Below are 23,736 nucleotides of genomic sequence, written 5' to 3'. Positions count from 1 at the left end.
AGAGAGGGAAGGAAAGAAAGACTGAGAAGGAGGGAAATGTTGGGAAAAAAGTGAAAAAATAATTGCTGCAGTTAAAGGTTTGTAATAAACAGTGGGTGATGGGAGGAGCACAGAGAAGGAAGAGGGAGGAGGAGTGGGGGGGGGGTGTGTGTGAACTGAGACAGAGATAAATTTGCAATTGAAATTATTTTCCGAAGAGGAGGAGGGGCAGGGTGGGAGGTGGGGGAAGAGATTTGCAAGTTTAAACAGCTGCCGACCTACCCTAGGCAATCTGAGTCTCACATAGGCTAACCCAAAGCTAAGCTCCTTTGCTTTCTAGCTATGAATCAGCTAGGAACCACCCTCACCACAACCACCACCCACCCAGTATTGGGAAGTAGCATCTTTGGTGAGAGCATTTGGGGCTTGGGTCTTCCTAGCTCTCCTCTGAAGTTGGATCTGGAGTTTAAGTCGGGGGCCAGGGAGAAGGAGTGGAGCTGGTCGATGTGATACAGGCAGGTGGGCCAGGGGAAGACGGTGCATTTGGTTCTGGCCTTGGTGACAGGGCCCCGGGGAGACCCCTGTTGCCTGGCCTCGTCCTTCCCATTAGGTGGGGCAGTGAGTGAATGGCACTGGGCCCCACTGTGGGAGTGGGACATGCAGTGTCAGATCCTCACACACTTACCCCCCACCCCCACCCCCAGGTTCTGTAGGAAGAATGCCTTCCTCCTACAATGTTAGGGCTTCTTTCTGGTCATTTCTGGAGGATAGACTCCCCTCCATCTAATTCCTTTACTTCCTTTTTGGTTCTCCACACTCCGCCCCCATTTCTCCACCCCTGCCCAGGTGCTTATTTGCATTCCATTAGCATGCGGGTCCAGCCCCACTTGGAGCTCCTTAATGGCTTTGACTTCACGCCTGGCTAGCCCCCCAGGAGGGGGACAGAATTGGGCCTGCAGGCTGATGACCAAGGACCCATTCCAAACTCAGGAATCTGGAGGTGACGGTTGGAGGTGGCCCTAGGACGGAGAAGGCCATACACCTCATCCCTTCCTTGAAGTACTCTGGCCTGAGAGCTAAAGGTTTAATCATTAGAGATCTGCTGATATTAAGAACCAGAGAGGTTGTAGGCCACTTGGGACAGGAGAGAAGTATAGGATGGTGAGGCGTGGGGAACTGGTGAGTTTGGGAGGGGGGTGTAGTATCAAAATAAAAAGGTTGGGAGCAGCATGCTGAGGCTTGGTACTTCTAGACCGCTAGAGGGAGCCCAGGAATCCTGATTTCTAGACCTCTGGGGGCCCATTTTGCCTGTACCGTGTCTGAGGGACAGTCTGACTGGATGGAGGAGCCCAGGCCACAGCTTTGGGCTCTAGCTCTGCCCTCCAGTCCTTTTCTAGTTTTACCACTTGGAGCTGCGTGACCATCAACAGCTCGCTCAGTCTGTTTCTTGGCTGATGCATATGTAAAATAAGGTTATGAGATTAAATGAGATGATGTAAAGCATTTAACACAGTGCTAGGACCATCACTAGGTATTAGTAAGATTACTACTATTTTTTATTATCTTTTTATCTCTTTGGGGAGGAGGAGGCTAATCAGATAAAAGCTGCTGTCTTCCAGCTGGCCAGAGATGGGTCTGGAAGGTATCTTCGAGCAGCACGATGCTTACGGGCCAATGGAAACTTCACCGAAGCCTCTCTGGCAAGAGGACCTTAACTCAGGGACATAACCTCTTCAGGGGGGGTTGTTTAGCTTCTAGAGAGAAACCTGTTGGCAGAGGCTGTATTTAAGCAGAGACCTGAGTGACAAGGAGCCACCAGGAGAGCATTCCAGGCAGAGCATACAGCTTAGGCAGGCTCTAGGGCAGGAATGAACCCGGTGTGTTTGAGAAGCAAGGCCACTGGGCTGGAGCTGGCCAGCCAGGCAGTGGAGGGAGGACAGGCAAGCAGGTGTCAGATCAGATAGGCCCTTTTGTAAATCAGGGAAAGGAGTTTGGATTTTATTCACAAAGCAGTGAGAAATCATTGATGGATTTTAAGTAGAATATAGTATGATGTAAATCTTAAAAGATAATTCTTTATGATGCCTGAAATTTGCTTTAAAATCATACAGAAAAAGGGGGAAGTGGGTAAGGATAGAAATGAAACAAGATTGGCCATGAGGGCCATGAGTTGGTGACTGTTGACATTACGTGATGAGTACAAAGATGTTTCTTATCCTGTTTGGTTTACTTGACATTTTCTTTTTCTTTTTTTTAAATATATTTTATTGATTTTGTACAGAGAGGAAGGGAGAGAGATAGAGAGTTAGAAACATCGATGAGAGAGAGTCATCGATCAGTTGCCTCTTGCATACCCCCTACTGGGGATATGCCCGCAACCAAGGTACATGCCCTTGACCGGAATCGAACGCTCTATCCATTGAGCTAAACCGGTCCCGGCTACTTGACATTTTCATAATTGAGAAATAAATGAAAGCTCGCCTGGATGCTGGGTGGGAGGAAATCGGACTGGAGGGGCAGTGGTAGAATCATTGCATTAGCTCAGGAGAGAGGTGAGGGTGGCTGGGCCGGGGAGTGCTGGTGTAGATGAAGACAAATGGAGGGATGGGACACATGTTTGAGAGGTTGCTGTCAATTGCATATTGTGGAGCAAGAGAAATTTTTAGGTTTTTAGCTTAAGCAACCAGATAAATAGTTGTACCAAATTCTGAGATAGGAAAGATGGGGAAGAATACATTCAGGGAAGGAATAAGGAGTTCTGATTTTAGACATGTTAAATTTGAAGTGCCTGTTGGACACTAAGTGGCACATGGTACCTGAGTCTGGTGCTCAGGGAAGAGGGTGGGGCTGGAGGAGCAGGAGAGTGAGCTGCGCTCTTCCCGGCTCCCTGACAACACCGCTCTCTTTGTTTCCCCTGCAGGGTCCTGGCTGTCACGCTGAGATGAACCCCCAGCACTCCTCCGTCTGCCATGGCCACCCTTAGCTCATCCTCTACTGCTGGCACCACCTCACCCCCTGGGCACAATGCCCCGCCCCCGCCTCTGGACACCTCCTCCCCCAGCATCCCCCCTGACCTTGTCACCAAAGATCCCCCTGCTGCCCCCTGCACCTCTGAGAGCATGAGGCCCTCAGAGCCAGGGGGACAGCCTCTGGATTCGGGCTGTGGCCTCATCCCACCAAAGGAGATCGGGGAGCCCCAGGAGGGGCCTGGCTGTGGCGGCTTCCCACCAAAGGACTTGGGGGTGGAAGAGGACAAGGAGCAGGAGGAGGACGGAGGAGGGCTCCCTCCTGTGGACCTCAGTAACCATTTGTTATTCACAGCTGGCGGAGAGGCCTGCCTAGTGGCCAAGCTGTCCCTGCCAGGCAGCGGTGAACTGCTGTTACCAAAGGGCTTCCCCTGGGGTGAGGCGGGCACCAAGGAAGAGCCCCGCCTACCCCTCCCGCCCCCTGCACCCCTCACTGCCCTTCACATCCAACATGGCTTTGACCCAATCCAAGGCTTTAGCTCTTCTGACCAAATTCTGTCCCATGATACCTCAGCGCCATCTCCGGCCACCTGTGAGGAAAGGGATGGAGCCTTCTGGAGCTACCAGCTAGCACCAAACCCACCCGGCGATCCCAAAGATGGCCCCATCGGGAGCAGGGGGGGAGACCACCGGGCACTGTTCTGGCTCTGCCTCCTATGCCGCCTGGGTTTCAGCCAGTCCCAGGCCTTCACGGGCCATACACAGTCTCATGGGGTGAAGCTGACCTCTGCTCAACACCAAGGCCTAAGAGGCAACCCCGCTGTGCTCCAGGAGGGGGATGAGGGCTGCACAGCCCTCCTAAGCTTCCTGGAGCCAAAACCTCCTGCTTGCCCCACTTCAGAAATGCCTCCTGACAACAGCAGCACAGGGAGCCTGGAGGCGAATGTAGTCCAGACTGAGGGCGGCTGCCCGGAGGCAGAAACCCAGGCCCCGGTTCTGCCTGCAGAAGACGTCCTACCCCTCAGTCCGCCTTCCCCACCCACTACCCCCGCCACTTGGGATCCCAGCCCAGCCCAAGCCAAAGAATCATCGAGGGCAGCAGGGGAGGCAGGCCCAGACTGGCTCCCCGAGGGGCAAGAAGAGGATGGAGGGCTCTGCCCCCCACTTAACCAAAGCTCACCCACCTGCAAGGAGGGCGGCGCTCTCCCCGTCCCAGCGGGCTCCCCCGGAGACCCCAGTGAGCCACCCCAGCCCTACCGCCTAGCCGAGGACTACACCCCGGCCCCTGCAGCCTTCCAGGGCCTCAGCCTGTCCAGCCACATGTCTCTGCTTCACTCGCGCAATTCCTGCAAGACGCTCAAGTGTCCCAAGTGCAACTGGCACTACAAGTACCAGCAGACCCTGGATGTGCACATGCGGGAGAAGCACCCCGAGAGCAACAGCCACTGCAGCTACTGCAGCGCAGGGGGCGCCCACCCCCGCCTGGCGCGCGGCGAGAGCTACAACTGTGGCTACAAGCCCTACCGCTGCGACATCTGCAACTACTCCACCACCACCAAGGGCAACCTCAGCATCCACATGCAGTCCGACAAGCACCTGGCCAACCTGCAGGGCTTCCAGGCTGGGTCCGGGGGGCAGGGCAGCCCCCCGGAGGCACCGCTCCCGCCCTGCTCTGGGGACAAGGAACCCAAGACCAAGTCGTCCTGGCAGTGCAAGGTGTGCAGCTACGAGACCAACATCTCTCGCAACCTGCGCATCCACATGACCTCCGAGAAGCACATGCAGAACGTCCTCATGCTGCACCAGGGGCTGCCGCTGGGCCTGCCGCCTGGGCTGGTGGGGCCAAGCCCTCCGCCCCCCACAGGCGCCCCTGCCACTCCGCCTGATCTCTTCCAGTACTTCGGGCAGCAGGCCTTAGGGCAGCCGCAGGCTCCCTTGCCTGGCCCTGGGCTGAGGCCGGACAAGCCCCTGGAAACCCAGCTGCTTCTCAACGGCTTCCACCACCTCGGAGCGCCTGCCCGGAAGTTCCCCGCACCTGGTAAGCTCCCTGGCTCTGCTCCTCTTCCCCTCCACTCCCCTTCGGAGGTCAAACTCGATTCCCTGCTCTCTCCCAAGGGCCACCCCCACCCCCCACTCCCCTTGGTAACACCAGCGCCCTCAGCATTATCCTCCTTTACCCACATTCCCATAGACAAAACTGACCCTGCTCCCTTCCTTCCTTGGGCCACTAACCTGTCTCTGTCCACACAGCCCCTGGCGGCTTCTCCCCGGACGCCCACCTGCCTCAGAGTCAGCTCCTGGGCTCCTTGTCCGAGGGCCTGCCCACCTCGCCGCCCCCCGAGGACAGCCCGGCTCTGAAGGTGTTCCGCTGCCTGGTGTGCCAGGCCTTCAGCACCGACAGCCTGGAGCTGCTGCTCTACCACTGCAGTGTGGGCCGCAGCCTCCCGGAGGCCGAATGGAAGGAGGTGGCCGGTGACACCCACCGCTGCAAGCTCTGCTGCTACGGCACCCAGCTCAAGGCCAACTTCCAGCTCCACCTCAAGACCGACAAGCATGCTCAGAAGTACCAGCTGGCAGCCCACCTGAGGGAGGGCAGCGGGGCTACGGGCACTCCCTTGCCCATGCCCCTGGGAGATGGGACTCCTTATGGGTCTGTGCCCCCCCTGCACCTGCGCTGCAACATCTGTGACTTTGAGTCCAACAGCAAGGAGAAGATGCAGCTGCATGCCCGGGGGGCAGCCCACGAGGAGAACAGCCAGGTCTACAAGGTGAGGGGCAGAGCAGCTGCCTTGGGGAGAGGGAAGTAGAGAGGGAGGGGAAAGCCCAAGGTGGCAGAACTGGAGAAAAGGGCATGGCTCAGTGGTTGAGCATCAAGCTATGAGCCAGGAGGTCATGGTTCGATTCTCCCTCAGGGCACATGCCCAGATTGCGGGCTCCATCTCCAGTGGGTTGTGTAGGAGGCAACGGATCAATGATTCTACCTCATCACTGATATTTCTATCTCTCCCTCTCCCTTCCTCTCTGAAGTCAATAAAATTTAAAAAAATTAAAAGTTATTTTTTAAAGCATGTATCATGCACAGGATAATACATTGTTTAGGAAAGAAAGATGCGGAGAAAGAGGCCAAGGATGGTGGACTCAGTCGGACAAAGTGAATCCAATATTTTACTCCGCTTTTCTGGTGTTTGGGGCTGGAGAGAGGACTCTGCCCATCTTATTGCCAGAAGTCTGAGAACAGAACCAGATTCCATTCACACACCAGGAGAGCCCAGGGTGGGAAGGAGGAAGAGGAGACTGGGGAGAAAAGGCAGTAATACTCAGATGGCCTTAGGAAGGAATAGGGCAGCTCAGGAGGGTGGAAGGGCTGGTGGGGGTGCTCCGGAGAGGCTCCCTTGGGGAAGATAAAGGAGATCTGAAGGTACCTGTTCCTTCTGGGCCTGAGCCGCCTTTTTCCGTTTTTCCAGTTTCTTCTGGAGATGGAGGGGGCCGCGGCAGGGGCAGAGCTGGGACTGTTCCGCTGCCTGCTGTGTGCCTGGGAGACGCCCTCCCGCCTGGCGCTGCTGCAGCACCTGCGGGCACCGGCCCACCGCGACGCCCAGGCCCAGCGGCGCCTGCAGCTGCTGCAGAGTGGCCCGGCAGCCGAGGAAGGGCTCTCGGCTCTTCAGAGCATCCTTAGCTTCAGCCATGGGCAGCTCCGGACTCCAGGTGAGGCGGAGGGGATGGGCGGTAGGGCTGGGCAGCGAGGGCAGCTGGCATGGAGCTGAGGGCTGATGAGAAAGTGATACAAGGGGGAACAGGTCTGCTCCAGATTTCAGGAACAGTGGGGCTGCCGAGTGAAGCGGGGAACAAGAGGCTGTTGGAGGGAGGAGGCAGAGAAGGGCAGGGACTTTGCTGAGTGGAAAACAGAGAACAATCCTAGCTGGTTTGCTCAGTGGATGGAGTGTCAGACTATGGACCAAGGGGTCCTGGGTTTGATTCTGGTCAAAGGGGCACATACCTTGGTTGCAGGCTCCTCCCCAGCCCGGGCTCTAGTCGGGGTGTGTATAGGAGGCAACCAATCTATAAGTTTCTCTCACATCGATATTTCTGTCTTTACTTCTTCCCTCTCTCTAAAAATCAATGGAAAAATGTCCTCGGGTGAGGATTTAAAAAACAGAGAACAGGAAGGGAGGCGAGGAGGAGTCACCCAGTGGTTCCAAGTACTGACCAGTGTCCTAGCACCGCTGGGTAGGGGGCGAGGGCAGGAGCTGGTCAGGAAGGGCAGAGGCAGAAAGAACAGAATGGGCCAGGACATAGGGAAACTGATGGAGCTGTGGGCATGTCTGAAGGCAGCCTAAGTGGGAAGCTCTTGACAAGCTCCCCAGCCTTTTCCTGTCTCCCAGAAGGCCTTCAGCCTGAAGGCTGGGCTGAGGGTCCCCCAAGGCAGCTGTTGGCAGGGTGTAACTGCAGAAACTGGGAGGGGCCCACCCGGTGCCAATGATCCAGAGGGTGCAGGAGAGGGGCCTGCAAGGGGCTGTCAGAGGTGAGCACAGCATCCGGGATTCAGAGACCAGTGGTGGGCGAGGGTGGGGCTCAGGCAGCAGGAACCGGGAACAGGCAGCATTGACTGTGCTAATTGAATTGCCAATATGCTGGCTGGAGTTAAGTGCCGGAGGGGCCCAGATCAATAGCTAACGATCCTGGCGCTAGGCTGAATGGAGTTAAGGAACTTTAACACTTTAATTAGGCCGCCACCGAAAATAAATTCCTACACATCTGTCAATTCTGACTTGAGTGGTAATCTCCTCTCCCAGTTAGACCTGCCGCCTCCTGCTCACTGCAGCTGCTTCTGTGCAACCTCACCTTCCTTCTTCAGCTCCCCTCCATCTACATTTCTGGGCTCCTTGCTTCTAGGATCAGTCAAGACAAGGAGCTGAGTTTGGTCCTGTTTCTATCACCTACCGCTGGACTTGCTTGCTTATCTTCAAGTGACAGGGGCTGGACTCCCAGGGATGATTTCCTAGGCTCTCCTCCTCTGTATTTCTTTTTAGTCCTCCCCTGCCTGTTGATTCATCCATCCATTTCCTCCCTCACTGCCTGGCTGCTTGTCCTGATGCTTCATCTTTATAAGCTGACTCTCCCCTCTACACAGGGAAGGCTCCTGTTGCCCCCTTAACTGAGCCACCCACTCCTGGGGAAGATGCCCAGAACAAGACAGAACAATTAGGTGAGTTGCTCATCTGGTTAATTTCCCTCCATCCCTTGCCCTCCCCATCCCTAATCCTAATACATTTTGAGATGCTCTTGGGAGTTTGCAGTATCCACACACCCTGCGAGGCTTGGGATAAAGGAGACAAAGTGACCAAAGGAAGGACACATCAGAGGGGAGGGAGGCAGAGCCACAGAGGGCTGGGTGCTTCTGTTCTCTTCGAGGATCCAAACCTGGCCATCCCACTGACCTGGCTCAGCCCTGCTGAGCCAGCCTCCCCTCACTGTGCTCAGTATAGCTCTGTATGGTCCTGCCCTTTCTACCTTTCCCCGGAGCCCAGCCCCATCCCTGGAAGCTCTCTCTACAAATCAGGTCACCTAAGAGCTGAGGGTCTGTGAAAGGCAGAGGGAGGTCTGGGGAGTCTCTTAATCTCCTCTCCTTTCATCTTCAGCTTCTGAAGAGGCAGAGTGCAAGCCTGAGCCTCCTGGAGACAGTGCCAACCAGACCACGGTCAGAACTGGGGTAACTGGGAAGAGCTGGGTGTGTGTGTGTGTGTGTGTGTGTGTGTCTAGTTTTACTGAGATCTGCTTATGTTCTAAACACTGACATTCTAATCAGCAGAGCTTGACAGAGATTTCAGACCAAGGGTAGACCTAATTTTGTCACGCTTGTGACTTATTTAACTCAAAATACATGATTTAAGAAATCCTACTTGGGCCCAGTTATGGATGTTCTGGACCAACAGGGGGCACAGCTGGTGCCCAGGATGGAGCACAGAGGGAGATGACAGGAAGGGTGGCAGGAATCTGAGGGAAAGGTGAAGAGAGAAGCTGTACTGAGGGCAGGAAAGATTGGAGGTAGGTGGAGGGAGGAGGGGAGGAAAGAAGTGAAGAAACGAAGCAAGGCAAAGACAAAAAACTAGCTGCCGCCCGGCTCTTTATTTCTGTATGAACAGAAGGGCAACTAGATATGGCTGTTCATCTCCAACGGGAAGCCCTGAGCCTGGAGGGGTGTCCTGGCACCCTCTCCCCGAGGGGAGAGGCACCAGCCTAGATGATTCATCCCGACAGCAAGCTCTGCAAATCTCTGTCTCTGGACCCAGGCTTGACCTAGGCAGGCCCCAGTAGTCTAGCTCTGTGGCCTGAAAGTATTGATTGTGAATGCCTCACAGCTCTCCACACTGGACTGCAATATACAGTATTTATCATGACTGCCTTACTCCAAACTGCTGCAGCAGTGGCTTATGTCCTCAGCTTCCCCTCCTCCTAACCCTACTCCCTCGACAGACCCACTCCAGATGTCTGCTCCTAGGCCTAGGGGCATCCAGATGAGCACCCCTTCCTGCTGTGCAGGCCTGGACTGATGCACAGGGGGCAGGAGAGGGCGTGCGCCAGGGAGACAAATGCAAGCTGGAGATCAGGCGCACGGTGACTCGGGGAACTAGAGAGGCCCCCGGGCTCCCCAGTCCCGTCCTCCAGAGGTGTGGGCAAGAAGGCACTAACAGAGTCAAGCCAGAATTCCTGAGCCACGGAGGAAGCTATGGTTCTTGTTTGCATTAAGAAGGGAAGAAAAATAAAAAAAGAAAGTGGGAACTGCTGAGCCTCCGAGGGAGAATGAGTTGGCTTCTGGACAGACAGGTGGGAAAACACTTAGTTAAGGGATCTTGGGGAGCACAGTGGGCCAGGACAAGGGGGACTCTGGGTGCAGGAAGTGCCAGAGGGGAGGGGAACCATTTCCGGGAGAAGATACAGGCAGTGTGAGGCTGGGTAAGGAAACTGAATCCCAGGGAGGGAGCTACAGGGCCGTACTGTCAACTGGAGAACCGAGTAAGGCAGCAGAGACAAGGAAAGACAGAGACCAGGATGGAGTACGAGGGCAAGACAAAGAAAGAAGGCTTAGGCCTTCGTCCCAGTCCGTGGGAAACCAGGGAGGAGCCAGCTTTCAGGACTGTGGCTGGGTCCACAGTGATGCCTTCCCCTCGGGCTCGCTTCTTTGCTGGGTGTGGAGACTGCGCTGTGTGCAGGAGCGTAAAGGCTTAGTGATGGCAGGTCCCTCCTGTGCCTGACGCCCGCTCCGCCCATGTGCCCCCAGGTGTACTGCTGTCCATACTGCAGCTTCCTGAGCCCAGAGTCCGAGCAGGTGAGGGCTCATGCACTCTCCCAGCATGCAGTGCAGCCTAAGTACAGGTGCCCGCTGTGCCAGGAGCAGCTGGTGGGCCGGCCTGCCCTGCACTTCCACCTTAGCCACCTTCACAACGTGGTGCCCGAGTGTGTTGAGAAGCTGCTGCTTGTGGTGAGTACAGGTTGGGTGAGGGCCCGTCCGAGAGTCCTGTCGGGCGGGGCAGAGGGCAGGCAGAGGCAGGGGTGCCGGGCAAGTGTGTGTGTTGGGAGGTGGGTGTTGGTGAAGGAAACAGCATTTCACAGATTTGAAGGTGGATTTTGGAGTTGGAGGGAACCTAGTGGGGCTTATCTAGCTGCCTTACTCGCCTGAGAGGAGGCTAAGCATTTCCTTCACTCACATTAGGTCCTGAGAAGAGCTGTTCAGCAGCAGGCCCGGCTGCCAGCCCTCTCCTCTGAGGGAAAAGCAGACTTTAGGTGGGAGGTCTCTCCAGAGACAAGACTGGAGCCGCGCAGGGGGCTGGGCATAGGCACGGCAGTACCAGAGGGCGCGAAGGAAGTCACTGGGGTCTCTTCCATTACAGGCCACAACTGTAGAGATGACCTTTGCGACCAAAGTGCTGCCCGGGCCCTCTCTAAGCCCTCTGGGGGATGGGCCCGGGCCCCTGGCTCCCGGGCCAGAGCCTGCACCCGGCAGAGACCAGGCAGCAGGTAAGGAAGGGGATGGCAAACCTCCCAAGGTGGCAGGAAAGGGGACCTGGGCTCCACAGACCAGGAAGGTCTGAAGGAACGGAGGGAACAGTTGCCCTTGATATTGAGTGGGTGGGGTCTGACTTAAAGTTTCCTTCTCATTGCAACCCCTTCTCTCCCCTAGAAGGCCCTCACCCGCTTCCAGAAGCCAGTCCCGGGCCTCTTCCTGAGCCTCCTCTGCCCTCGGCCGAGGCCCCAGACAGGCCTGCAGGAAGCCCTGACCAACCCCCCTCTCTAGCCCCATCTCCTGCCCCTCAACCTGACGCCCAGGCTGAAGAAATGGCTCCTCTACCCGCCATGGCTGAGGAGGAAGAGGGGGCTGCTGGGGAGCCCCGCCCTGCAGAGCCGGCTCCAGCGGACTCGCGCCCCGCTCTGACCTACCGGAAGACCACCAACTTCGCCCTGGACAAGTTCCTTGACCCCGCCCGGCCCTACAAGTGCACCGTGTGTAAAGAGTCCTTCACACAGAAGAATATCCTCCTGGTCCATTATAACTCCGTCTCCCACCTGCACAAGATGAAGAAAGCTGCCGCTGACCCCTCTGGCCCTGCCCGGGGAGAGGCTGGCTCCGCGCCCGCCACCACTGCGGCCACAGACAAGCCCTTTAAGTGCACAGTCTGCAGGGTCTCCTACAACCAGAGCTCCACCCTGGAGATCCACATGCGCTCAGTGCTGCACCAGACTCGCTCGCGCGGGGCCAAGACTGACGCCAAGGCTGAGGGGCCAGAGCGCGGCCAGGAAGAGCCCAAAGACGGCGAGACTGAGGGGGAGGCGGGCGCTGAGAGGAAGGGCCCCGACCCCGGCGGCTTCATATCTGGGTTGCCCTTCCTGTCCCCTCCTCCCCCTCCCTTGGACCTGCACCGATTCCCAGCCCCTCTCTTCACCCCACCGGTCCTGCCCCCCTTCCCTTTGGTGCCCGAGTCACTGCTTAAGCTCCAGCAGCAACAGCTGCTCCTGCCCTTCTACCTCCATGACCTCAAGGTGGGGCCCAAGCTGGCATTGGCTGGGCCTGCGCCCCTGCTGTCCCTGCCAGCTGCCACCCCTCCGCCCCAACCCCCACCCCCGAAGGCGGAGCTGGCTGAGCGCGAATGGGAGCGGCCCCCCACAGCTGAAGAGGGAACCGAGGCAGGGACAGCCTCGCCCCCCGAACCAGCACCCAACGAGGCAGCCCACACTGCCGCCAAAGCCCTTCTAGAAAACTTCGGTTTTGAGCTGGTGATTCAGTACAACGAAGGGAAGCAGGCCGTGCCTCCTCCGCCCACCCCACCCCCACCAGAGGCTCTGGGGGGAGGGGACAAGCTGGCCTGCAGGACCTGTGGGAAGCTCTTCTCTAATATGCTCATCCTCAAGACACACGAGGAGCACGTGCACCGCCGCTTTCTGCCCTTCGAGGCCCTGAGCCGTTACGCTGCCCAGTTTCGAAAGAGCTATGATAGCCTGTACCCGCCCTCTGCAGAGCCCCCCAAGCCTCCTGAGGGGTCTCTGGACTCACCTGCTCCCCAGCGGGGGCTGCCCTTCCTGGTGCCAGACCCCGAGACGGAGGTGGCCCCGCCCCCCGAGGAACGAAGCCGGACAGGACACTGGCCCCCAGAGGAGGAGGAAAGCGCCAGAGGGCCTCCCCCTCCCCTGCCGCCCGCGGGCCGCCGATTCTCCAGAACCAAGTTCACCGAGTTCCAGACCCAAGCCCTGCAGTCTTTCTTTGAGACCAGTGCCTACCCCAAGGACGGAGAGGTGGAGCGGCTCGCGAGTCTCTTGGGCCTGGCCAGCCGTGTGGTGGTCGTGTGGTTCCAGAATGCCCGCCAGAAAGCACGCAAAAATGCCAGCGAGGGCGGGCCCGCACCCACCACGGGAGGCACCGGGGGAGTCTCCGGCTGCAGGCGCTGCCACACCGCCTTCTCCTGTGTGTTTGAGCTGGTGCGACACCTTAAGAAATGCTATGATGACCAGCCCCTGGAAGAGGAAGAGGCAGAGAGAGGGGAAGAGGAGGAGGAAGTAGAGGAGGAAGATGCAGAGGAGGAACAGGGCCCTGAACCCCCCAAATGTCCCAAGGGCCCATCACCAGAACCTCCAGACAGGGAAGAGCTGAGCCAGGAAGAAGCCACGAAGCCAGAGGGCAGAGAGCCCGGAGGGAGGGCTTCCCCCTCCCCTTCCCCAGCCCACGCCTGTGACCAGTGCACCACGTCTTTCCCCAGCCAGGACCTCCTGACCAGCCACCGCCGCCTGCACTTCCCGCCATCCGTGCAGCCCAGTGCTGCCCCCCACCTCCTAGATCTACCCTTGCTGGTGTTTGGGGAGCGGAACCCCCTGGGGGCAGGCACTCCGCCAGTGCCAGGGCCTCCCCTCAAACGGAAGCACGAGGACGGTAGCCTGTCTCCCACGGGCAGTGAAGCGGGGGGAGGAGGGGAGGGCGAGCCCCCCAGGGACAAGCGCCTGCGCACCACCATCCTGCCCGAGCAGCTGGAGATCCTGTACCGCTGGTACATGCAGGACTCCAACCCCACGCGCAAGATGCTGGACTGCATCTCCGAGGAGGTGGGGCTCAAAAAGCGGGTGGTGCAGGTCTGGTTCCAGAATACCAGGGCCCGGGAGAGGAAGGGCCAGTTTCGAGGCACCCCTGGGGGAGTGCCCAATCCGGCGGCCAAGCCCCCCCTCACACCCACCCCTGCGCCCTTCCCCAAGTTCAACCTCTTGTTGGGCAAGGTGGATGATGGGACTGGGAGGGAGGCCCCCAAGAGAGAAGCACCTGCTTTTCCCTTCCCCACGGTCACCCCTGCTGCAGGGCCCCTGCCTTTCCTGCCTCCTGGGAAAGAGGCCACCGTCCCACCACCTGAGCCACCTCTGCCTCCCCCTCCTCCCCTTCCCCCCAGTGAGGATGAGGGCCCAGAGGAACCCACAAAAGCTTCTCCAGAGAGTGAGGCTTGCAGTCCCTCTGCAGGTGATCTGAGCGATTCGTCTGCTTCCAGCCTGGCCGAACCAGAATCCCCTGGGGCTGGAGGGGCCAGTGGGGGGCCAGGTGGGGCTGGGGTTCCAGATGGAATGGGGCAGCGGCGCTATCGGACCCAGATGAGCAGCCTGCAGCTGAAGATCATGAAAGCCTGTTATGAAGCCTACCGCACCCCCACGATGCAGGAGTGTGAAGTGCTGGGGGAGGAGATTGGGCTTCCCAAGAGAGTCATCCAGGTGTGGTTCCAGAACGCTCGGGCCAAGGAAAAGAAGGCCAAACTGCAGGGGGCAGCCGTCGGCGGGGCCGGGGGCAGCAGTGAGGGCCCCTCGGGAGCCCAGCGCACTGACTGCCCCTACTGCGATGTCAAGTACGATTTCTATGTCTCCTGCCGAGGCCATCTCTTCTCCCGCCAGCACCTGGCCAAACTCAAGGAGGCGGTCCAAGCCCAGCTGAAGAGTGAAAGCAAGTGCTACGACTTGGTCCCGGCACCTGAGGCAGCTCCTGCTCCCAAGGCCCCACCTGCCACACCTGCCTCTGTGCCCCTGGGGGCTGCCCCAGCCCTGCCTCGCATGGCCCCAGTCCTCTTGCCTGGCCCGGCTCTGGCCCAGCCCCCACTGGGCAGCTTAGCTCCTTTCAGTTCAGGTGAGTGGAAGGTTGGGAGGAGCTGGAATTCAGAGAGCATTTCCCTCTAATGACATGTCCTTTTCCTTCTTGACTTCCCATCTCCAATCACCTGTGGTCTTCCTTTGCTTCTGGTTCTTGGGGGGAAGAAGGGAGGAAAGGGGTCATGGAGGCTAGCTGTGGGAATGGGTGGGTGAGGCTGGAGGTGGCCTAGAGCGGGAAGGAGGAGGGGCCGGGAGGTAGCTAATCCTTCATCATTCCTTTCATCTTCCTAGGCCCTGCAGCCTCCTCGGGCCTCCTCGGCCTCGCCACTTCGGTTCTGCCTGCTACCACAATGGTCCAGACCGCTGGCCCAGGCTGCCCCTTACCTCAGAGATCTGTGCCCGACCAAATCAACGCCTCCACAGCAGGCACCACTGACCCTGCCCCAGGCCCGCCTCCTGAGCCCTCTGGGGACAAGGTGTCTGGTGAGCGAAAACCAACTGCAGCCCCCACCAACTCCTCCACCGATGCCCTCAAGAACCTCAAAGCATTGAAGGCCACTGTCCCAGCCCTGTTGGGGGGCCAGTTCCTGCCCTTCCCACTGCCCCCTGCAGGAGGGGCCACACCGCCGACTGTCTTTGGCCCCCAGTTACAAGGAGCCTACTTCCAGCAGCTTTATGGCATGAAGAAGGGGCTGTTTCCAATGAACCCCGTGATACCTCAGACCCTCATCGGACTGCTCCCCAATGCCCTCCTCCAGCCACCGCCCCAGCCCCCTGAGCCCACAGCCGCGGCCCCTCCGAAGCCGCCTGACCTGCCCGCTCCGGGGGAGGGGGAGAGCGGGGAGGCGGATGAGCTGCTGGCAGGCAGCCCTGGCATCTCCACCGTGGACGTGACCCACAGCTACCTGTGCCGCCAGTGCAAGATGGCGTTTGACGGGGAGGCTCCAGCCACTGCCCATCAGAGAGCCTTCTGCTTCTTTGGGCGGGGCTCTGGGGGTTCCACGCCCCCCCCACTTCGGGTGCCCATCTGCACTTACCACTGCCTGGCGTGTGAGGTGCTGCTGAGCGGGCGCGAAGCCCTGGCCTCCCACCTGCGCTCCTCGGCCCACAGGCGAAAGGCAGCCCCACCCCCAGGGGGCCCATCCATCATCGTCACCAACGCCACCACCGCCGCCACCGCCGCCGCGGCTTTTGCCAAAGAGGAAGCAAGATTACCTCACACGGACTCCAACCCAAAAACTACTACTACCTCTACACTTCTAGCTTTATAAACAAGATAAAAGATAAACCAAGATCTGGGGAGCGGGAGGGCCTCAGGGCTCCCTCTCTTACCCCAAGGGGTGTTTCGTGGGATCTCAAATCCCTCACCCCAACCTTTAGCGCGCCCACCTCCTGGGGATTCAATTCCCACCCTCAGTGGGCTTCACACACCCACTTCCAGCAGAGTCCTGCCTCCTCCCCTGCCCACACACACTCCACTCCTCCTTGCCCTGTGACTTCACAGACATCCTCATCTTATCATCCTTGTTATTCACTCATGTCTGCTCTGCTCAGCATTCCCAGAATCTGTCCTTGATCTACCTTCCCACAACTTTTCCCCCACTGAATTCCCAGTCACACCCCAACTCCTGTAAACACACACGAGTACATGTTCTCCCGTGTTGTTCCACTGACTGAGAAAACACCAAAAAAAGAAAAGAAAAAAAAAAAAGGTGAAAGAAAAAGGAAACCCCAAGACAGAGAAGGGGGAAGGAAAATAAACTGTCGCTCCCCCTTCTCCTTCCTGCCCCCTGTCTAGAGCGCGGTGCTGCTCAAAAACTTTCCAAAAGCCCAGCTGGCTCCCGATGTTGGAGACTGGGATGGGCAGGGAGCCCACAAAACTAACCAAACTTTACGTTGGCCGGGAGCTCCCGGCTCACTCCTCACATCCTCACCACCTTCCTGGCAGGGAGCCCCGTGGCCTGGATTCTAGGGAAAGCTGCCACCAGGGGTCCCTCTGCCAACCCCCACCCTGCACCCTGAGAACTGCAGTCACTTATTCTCAAAGGCTTTAAACACAGAGATCCTCTCAGCAGCCGTGGGCCTGCCCCTGTCCCAGCCCTGCCATGTGGGGTCCAGCCTCTGGGACCGGCGCTGCCCACCAACGGCAAATCCAAAGTTCTTTAAAAAACAAAACAAAAACTGAAACACACACACAACCAAAAAAGAGGGAGCGCACACATGTGCACAGGAGTGAGAGATGGAGAGACCAGAGGAATGAACTAAGAAGAAACAAACTTGGAAAATACAGAAAAAAAGAAAAAAAAAAAAACCTGAAAACTCTCCCACCAAATAAGTGTTTTTTTTTTTCTCCTGTTTGTGTCACCTCCCCCATTTTAAGGGTTTCTTTAAAGCACCTCATCTTTGGAAGGTCAAATGGCTTTAAGTCCTTGCTTGGTACGGTGAGTGGCCCTGGGGACAAAGCAGTGCAGAGTGGGGGCGCGGTAATGGGGAGAAGCCTGGAGATGGGAAGACACATCCTTGCCCCTGAATTGCGTATTTGTCAGGAGAGGTAACATCCCCATCCCCAGATGTGGGTTAGAAAAGCCAGTGCTGCCAGCAATGCCTTGGTGGTGTCAGGAAGAAAGGGGTGGACGGACAGTTTGATTTCTGAGTCTTGGGCATGCTTCCTTTTCATGTAGCTAGTCACCATTTCTTATTCACAACTTTCATAAACCCCTACTCCTTTTCCCTCCCTACTAGCCCCTTCACGTTGTTGTCACTTCTTAAACCTCCTTGTCTTTGGGAGCCTTGTTCCCCACCTGTATTCTTCCCCCTTGTTGTATGCCCTGGCGCCTGTTCCCTTCAGCCCAGCTCCTCCAGTAAGCAGCATCTGCTGGGAGCACCCCAAAAGGAGTCAGGGTCTGGTGAGCCCCATGGGGACCAGAGCATGATCGCAGGGTGATGGGTGGACAATGACTAAAGCACAGGTGAATCTATGATAGGGTGATGTCACCTAGAGGAATGAACTGGGACAGGTTCCCACTCTATCCTAATTGTCTCTGTAATAATCAGGTGGTAAATGCAGCAACCCCAAAGCCCAGCTAAAGCGAAATGGGGCGGAGAAGCAGGTATTTTATTTTAGCACAGAAAAGCCCCAGAACCTTCTCCTACTACCCTTGCCCCCAAGAACTCCCCTTTGGAGAGAGTCTGCTTCTGGCTTCCTCCACTCCCATTCTCTGTTTCAGATGCACACACACATTCAGCCAGCCCTGTATCTGAATTTCCCAGTCTGTCACTCCGCTCTGTGGACATGTTAATACCGAAGCAGTGGCTTATATGCAGAAAAGATGGAAGGGGAGAGAAGGAAGGAAAGTGGCTGTCCCTAGTCCCTGTCCCCTTCACTTCTCAAATTAAAAGCTCCAATTCTAACAAACCAGGGTGGGGTGGAATTAGTTATTCTGATGATGCCAAAAATGCCAGTTATAAACACAGGCAGGAGGATAGAAACTGGCCTACTGTGGTCTTGCTGCCACCTTCTCTCACCTGTCAACACCTCTCTCACATCCTTCCCTTCCTCCCTATCCCTTTTCTCTCTCCTGTTGAAATTCTATGTATAAAACTATTTTCTTAGCAGCATGTGTATGAAGAAAGAAACTTTTTTTCACTCTTTGCTTTCTGGGAATGTGACTTGTGTATAAAAGTTGAAAACAAACCAAACATCTTTTTTGAAGAATAGGAAAAAAAGGAAACATTTTAAAGAAAACCTTGGCAAACACCGGGTATGGGATGATCAGAGTTGTGCTGCCATGCATTTTAGGGATTTGCAGCCAGCATAGCTTGGCTTTAGTTAGAACCAGGAATGCTTTCACCGGGAGTTAATATAGCCAGAAATTCCTCCTCCTCTGGCTATATTACATCATCTTTTACACCCAGATACCCTGGCCTGGCCATACCAGGGACGTTCACAACTGTAGTCAGGAGCAGCTGTCCTTCCCAGGAACCTGTGACTTGGGGGACAAGAGCCTGGCTGCATCTGCTGACTTGGGTCGATCAACATGCTTCTGGAGGGTACACCACTCCATGTTCCCAGCGGCCGGAAGCATTCCCCCAACCCTTCCTCAGCCCAGGAGGCCTCAGCGCTCCCACTCCAGAGCAGCTCAGTGAGCAATTCTGATGGACAGAATGCTAGAGGTGAACACCTGGTGCTTCTGTGCAGTAGTAAACCCAGCTCAAGTGCCTGACACAGCAACACCTATTTTGTAGATAATGCCACAGCCCTAAAGTGAGCCTAAATTGGTGGTTCCTAAGATTGGTCTTCCATGGCTTGGGGCATAGGCCTAGGGTTTCTGATATAGTGGGTCCTAAAACATCAAACTTCTGGTCCACTCTACTTACTGCCAGAGTCAGTACCAGAAGATGGGGTGGAAATGATCTTGGCTGTCTTTGCTCTAAATCAGTCTGGGTAGGGATGACTTAAGGTGCCCAACTCTTAAGTGGGAACAAAATCAAAGTCTGTCTACAGAAGACCATGAGAAAATCTGAAGCCTCAGTGGCCAAATGGGGCACAGTCTGCAATAAGAACACAAAAAGACACCTGTTCTTCCCCTCCCCTCCCCTCTAGCTCCTGACTAGATGAAGCATGCACAAGAACAGAAAAAAACGATTATTTGGGGCACAACAGCACCTACCTCCTTACTTCCTTGTATTTGTTCCTTAACCACTTTCAGGGCTTATAGACCAGATCACTGATTCCCAAAATCGTCACCACCCTGATCTGCTTTGAGAGACATTCACTCAGGCAATCATTCAGTCACCCCTGTATAATATTCCCACCTGAAGTACAGAGCTCTATATATAACTGCACCAACAAAACAAGCAAGCACACCCTCAGAAATAGCAGAACCGTGCAGAGAGAGCTGTAGGGATACCCACAAATGTAGCAAGTATAGGGCACAAGGGACACGTCCCAGACCCATCACCAACGCTCCCCTAAGTAGAAACACTCCCAGTACATATTTTCTTCACACAACAGTAGGTAGGAAAAAGGTTATACACAAGGAGTGTAACATGCCAGGAAAAGTAACCGAACGTGGAACATGGGGAAAGGACCTTGCATTCCTTTGGAGTGTGACACTAGGGAGGAGAGGGATGTAGAAATCAGGAAACTTTGGGGAAAACTTATATGCGACACTGACATAAACTGGGCCAGGTAGTGGGGAGCATTTCTCCCCAGGTTGTGGTGAGGAGCTCAAACCACCAGTGAGAAGCAATAGTGAGAAACTTGTAAGCCAGGAGGATGACATTTCTAGAGTTCTGAGTAAGGAAGAAACGCCCCCAATACCAAGAAAGCTCTTGCTACAACAAAGGTATAGACTCAGCCCTAGCCAGTTTGGCTCGGTGGACAGAGTCTGCCTGCAAACTGAAGGTTCCCAGGTTTGATTCCAGCCAAAGGCACATGCCCGGGTTGCGGGCTCAATCCCCAGTAGTAGTGGCATGCAGGAGGCAACCGATCAATGTTCTCTCTCCATCACTGATGTTTCCATCTCTCCCTTGCCCTTCCTCTCTGAAATTAATAATAAAAAATATTAAAAAAAAAAAAAAAAGGCACAGACCCAGCCTCAGGGTCATTATAGCTTGGATACATTGTGAAAAGATTCAGATGAAAGAAAAGCAAGGGAGGGGATGTGGGTAAAAGACCTAGACTACCCTCATAAAGTTTTCAGAAAGATGGGAAGTGATCCTCAGGGAACGCCCAGGGAGAGACTAACTTTATGGGAAGAACATATATGTGGTGTGTATGCTCCATAAAGACGACCCAGAAAGCCTTCCACATAAATGACAGACGGGTAAATGGCAATATTCCGTCAGTGAGCCCGGTGTTTCTTGCAGCTCCCTAGCCAGGGAGAGGTTACCTGGCTTGAAGCTAGTGGGAAGCAGATGATTATCAGTGGACCAGAAAGAAGGTGAGGGGGAGAGGTGACCTGAGATTGACTCATAATCCTTCCCAACCATACACACATTCCTACACAAACCATGGCTACAACGCCAGGACAAGCACGCGGGCGCTGCGCACCGCCCCACCTCTGCCCGCACCACGTCTTCTCCACTGGGAGGAGCCGCGCTGTGCTCACTCCTGGACAGCCCACCAAGTGCTCAAACCACAGCATCATCTGCAACTTGCTGAGTATCGGCAAGGCCCAGCACTATGCTCACCTACTTCCGACACCGGGTCCCTGACCTGCTGCGAGAGAAGTGTAACCAGGACCCGTCCCGTACTGAGACACAGAATCCACACCAATCTGACCAGATCCCGGAGAGCGGCTTCCTGGTAACTCCTCGCTCGTGGTTCTTATGGTGAGGTTTTAGAAACGCACAGTAGCCAACCACCAGGATCTGGGGTGAGGGGAAGAGGGCATTTTGAAAGAGTTCCATAAGGGAGTCTTCTGTGATAATTACTCTAATTGGGGTTCCATTGAGAAATTCCTAAACACGAAATCTCCTTGAACAGTTTTTCTGGAAGGAGAAGTCCGAGGTGCCTTTGTCATTCTAACGCCTGCCTATCTCTCTAGACCCAGAGCACCTCTCCATCTTCCTAGGACTGTTATGGAATATGGGCCTTGGAAAAAGGGAGAAAGAACTGGTCCATCTCAACCACAGCTCAACCAATCATAAAGCACAGGGCAGAACAAAATCCGTGTAGGAACAAGCCACCTCACACCCAACAGCAAGGCCTGCGGGTCTCTCCTTCCTGCGTCCTCCCTTCCACGCTCTTCTGGCGCCATCGCTGTGACAACAGCGGGCTGGCCTCTCTCCAGGACGTCACTTCGCCCTCCTAGGATTGTCTTCTAACCTTGCTGACCAAAAATGGATAGCCCACTGGCCTGCAGCCTGGGGTACGGCTTCCACCTGTGCCCTTGTCCCTCTGTGCTCCAGCTTCCATTGGAATAGCTGTTTAAACCAAGAGTGGCACCACCTAAACCCCTTTCTTGGGGCTGTGAGGGTAGGCAGGACGTGGCTGCCTAGTTGGAGGAAGGCGGAGTTGGGATGGGCTGGAGAGTGCTGATTCAGCCCCCGATGGGGCATCGCCCTCCGATGCCAGGCCCCAGCAGAGCTCCACCCAATGCCTGGCTTTGCTGCCCACTCTTTCACGGCCACCAAGTGGCGGTTGTGAGCATGTTTGGTGGCTTTGGGTTTGCCGCAGTGCCAGGATCTGAGACTGTTCACGTGCCAGTGCAGCACTGCCAAGCGTGGCAGCATCTAGTTGGTTGGGTGCCAAGCAATAAGACTCAAGCGGTGACAGGGTGATGAAAGAGGGGTCAGGTAAAGGGAGTGGGAGGAGAGAAAGGCCCCAGAGAGAAAATCAGACACCTCACTTGTTAGAGTGGAGAGTCCCAATGGGACCCACAGAAAGGTGCCCATCCCATTCTAGACCCCAGTTCAGCAAGCAAGCCCTCCCCTCCCCTCCCCCACCCGCCCGCACAGTAACAGATACAGACCGGGCAAGAGGGTCTGGCCATCTTCAGCGGGAACTGGCTGGGGGCCAGGCAGGACTGCCAGCTTCTCCATCCTTCTTCCTTGGGGGTCTTGGCAATGGCGCACTTCCTCCTTTGTGTCCTCACGTCACTCTCCTTCTGTCGCCCCACTCCCCATGCCTAAGAGGGAATGGGAAGGAGGTCCTGGCAGAAAAAAGTCACACACACACACACACACACACACACACACACACTCACACGCACACGCGCGCGCACACACCTCGCCTCCTCTCGTCTCACTTCTGGCACAACCCTCTTAACCAGATTGGCAAGAGGCACTGCCACCGTCCCCCATTCCTAACAATGCCAGAGCCATGCCAGGCTCCTTGGGCAATGCCAGCATCCACCCACCTCATACCCAGGTCCCCTGGCCTCTTCTTAGTGCTCTCACAAAGGGCCAGACTGCCAGCCCCATGGGCTCTCCCTGGGGAGCCATGGCAGTCCCTTCTCCTGGCTCTTAGGTGCTTTCTTGGCACTTCCCTGGCTTCCCTCCACCACTTTACCTTCCCAGCGTAGAAGAGGACTAACTACCCCACCGTCCAACCGCTTCTCAGAGCTAAGCTGTAGAGGACACCAGCCAATGTCCCTGCCCCTCCTCCCCACCTCCTGGGGCCCGTTTCCACGGCCCAGCTCGAGGCACCAACCTGATGGATGTGATGCCAATGGCTCCCGGGCACCAGCCTTCCTCCCAGAGCACCAGGACTCCCGTCGCTGCTCCCTCCCCACTCGCCTCCTTCCATCTCCTCGGGCACAAGGGTGGCAGCTGTAATGCCAATGCCTGTAAGCAGGCAGCATGAAGCAGCTCATGTTTCCTCTTCCGCCCTCCCAGGCCCACACCTCTCCCCTCCTTCCCCTCCGTCCCTCTGTCCTTCTGGTTGGACACTAGGTTGGCAACCGCAGTTATTCAACCCCCACCCATGCCCAGGAGGCTCACATACAGCACGCACTTATGCATACATGTACATGCGCGCACACACACACGCACACACACACACATGGCCCCATGAGTGCCAGGCAGCGGTGGCAGACACACAGCAATGCATAGTGACTGGTATACCCGAGGAGTCACCCAGATTCAGCACCTGATCCAACACCCATTTGAGATCGGGTGGGTAGGCGGCGGGCAGGCGGGCGGGCGGAGGGGAGATGGAGGCAGCCGATGGCCCTAGGTTGGCAGCCGATGGAGCCGGGAGAATGGAGGGAACAGATGCTCTTTGCCCAGCCTCCCTCCCGCTCTCTCTGAGATCAGTGCCAAGCTGGGGGGATGGGGAGAGGGGAGGATGGGGGAAGGGTGGCATTTGGAAAGCTGGCAGGCGGGGGTAGGTGGGTCCGCCCAGGCTGGGCAGTGCCGGCACTGGCTGCCGCCTCTCCACTCTGCCATCTGTCTCGCTTCTCTCCCCACCCCTTTTCTCTCTTTCTCTCTCTCCTTCATCCACAGCAAAACGAAAGAGGAAAGCAGGGTCCTCATTCAGCACACCCCCAACCTCTACCAGACCCCCTCTCCTTCCCACAACTCACCACACCATACCACCACCAAGCCATCTGTGCTCTCTCCTCCTGGCTCATCACCTTCTTTCATTCGCCTTTGCCCTCACACCAAAACAGGTGCAATATTAAAAAATATATATGCATATATATTTTAAAAAGCAACTTAAAAGAAAAACTCTTTTCTT

At 56.3% G+C, this 23,736-nt stretch overlaps 2 protein-coding genes across 5 annotated transcripts in view; one reads left to right on the top strand and one right to left on the bottom strand.

The window, feature by feature from the left end:
- Positions 1 to 16,965, top strand: part of ZFHX2 (zinc finger homeobox 2) — a 30,716-nt gene extending 13,751 nt beyond the window's left edge. The window contains exons 2-10 of one of the 2 annotated variants that reach the window (XM_036449267.2): positions 2,900 to 4,983; positions 5,196 to 5,713; positions 6,410 to 6,650; positions 8,077 to 8,151; positions 8,585 to 8,643; positions 10,225 to 10,425; positions 10,835 to 10,961; positions 11,125 to 14,586; positions 14,841 to 16,965. In XM_036449267.2, the coding sequence (XP_036305160.1) occupies positions 2,949 to 4,983; positions 5,196 to 5,713; positions 6,410 to 6,650; positions 8,077 to 8,151; positions 8,585 to 8,643; positions 10,225 to 10,425; positions 10,835 to 10,961; positions 11,125 to 14,586; positions 14,841 to 15,820 (7,698 nt within the window). In that variant the 5' untranslated portion in view covers positions 2,900 to 2,948 and the 3' untranslated portion in view covers positions 15,821 to 16,965. The remainder of the gene's footprint in view (positions 1 to 2,899; positions 4,984 to 5,195; positions 5,714 to 6,409; positions 6,651 to 8,076; positions 8,152 to 8,584; positions 8,644 to 10,224; positions 10,426 to 10,834; positions 10,962 to 11,124; positions 14,587 to 14,840) is intronic. The other variant, XM_036449277.2, reaches the window with a different exon arrangement.
- THTPA (thiamine triphosphatase) overlaps positions 1 to 22,821 on the bottom strand; it is a 43,972-nt gene extending 21,151 nt beyond the window's left edge. The window contains exons 1-2 of one of the 3 annotated variants that reach the window (XM_036449337.2): positions 22,708 to 22,821; positions 22,028 to 22,183 (exon numbers count right to left, since the gene is read on the bottom strand). In XM_036449337.2, the coding sequence (XP_036305230.1) occupies positions 22,028 to 22,183; positions 22,708 to 22,803 (252 nt within the window). In that variant the 5' untranslated portion in view covers positions 22,804 to 22,821. Of the gene's footprint in view, positions 1 to 22,027; positions 22,650 to 22,707 lie in introns of those variants that run through there. The other 2 variants (XM_045584718.1, XM_045584705.1) reach the window with 2 other exon arrangements.
- Positions 22,822 to 23,736: the final 915 nt, after the last annotated feature.

The sequence above is a fragment of the Pipistrellus kuhlii genome, unplaced genomic scaffold (genome assembly GCF_014108245.1).
Source record: "Pipistrellus kuhlii isolate mPipKuh1 unplaced genomic scaffold, mPipKuh1.p scaffold_m20_p_1, whole genome shotgun sequence".
NCBI classification, from domain to species: domain Eukaryota; kingdom Metazoa; phylum Chordata; class Mammalia; order Chiroptera; family Vespertilionidae; genus Pipistrellus; species Pipistrellus kuhlii.
The sequence above is the reverse complement of the archived record's forward strand: the minus strand, read 5'-3'. Positions and strand labels throughout refer to the sequence as shown.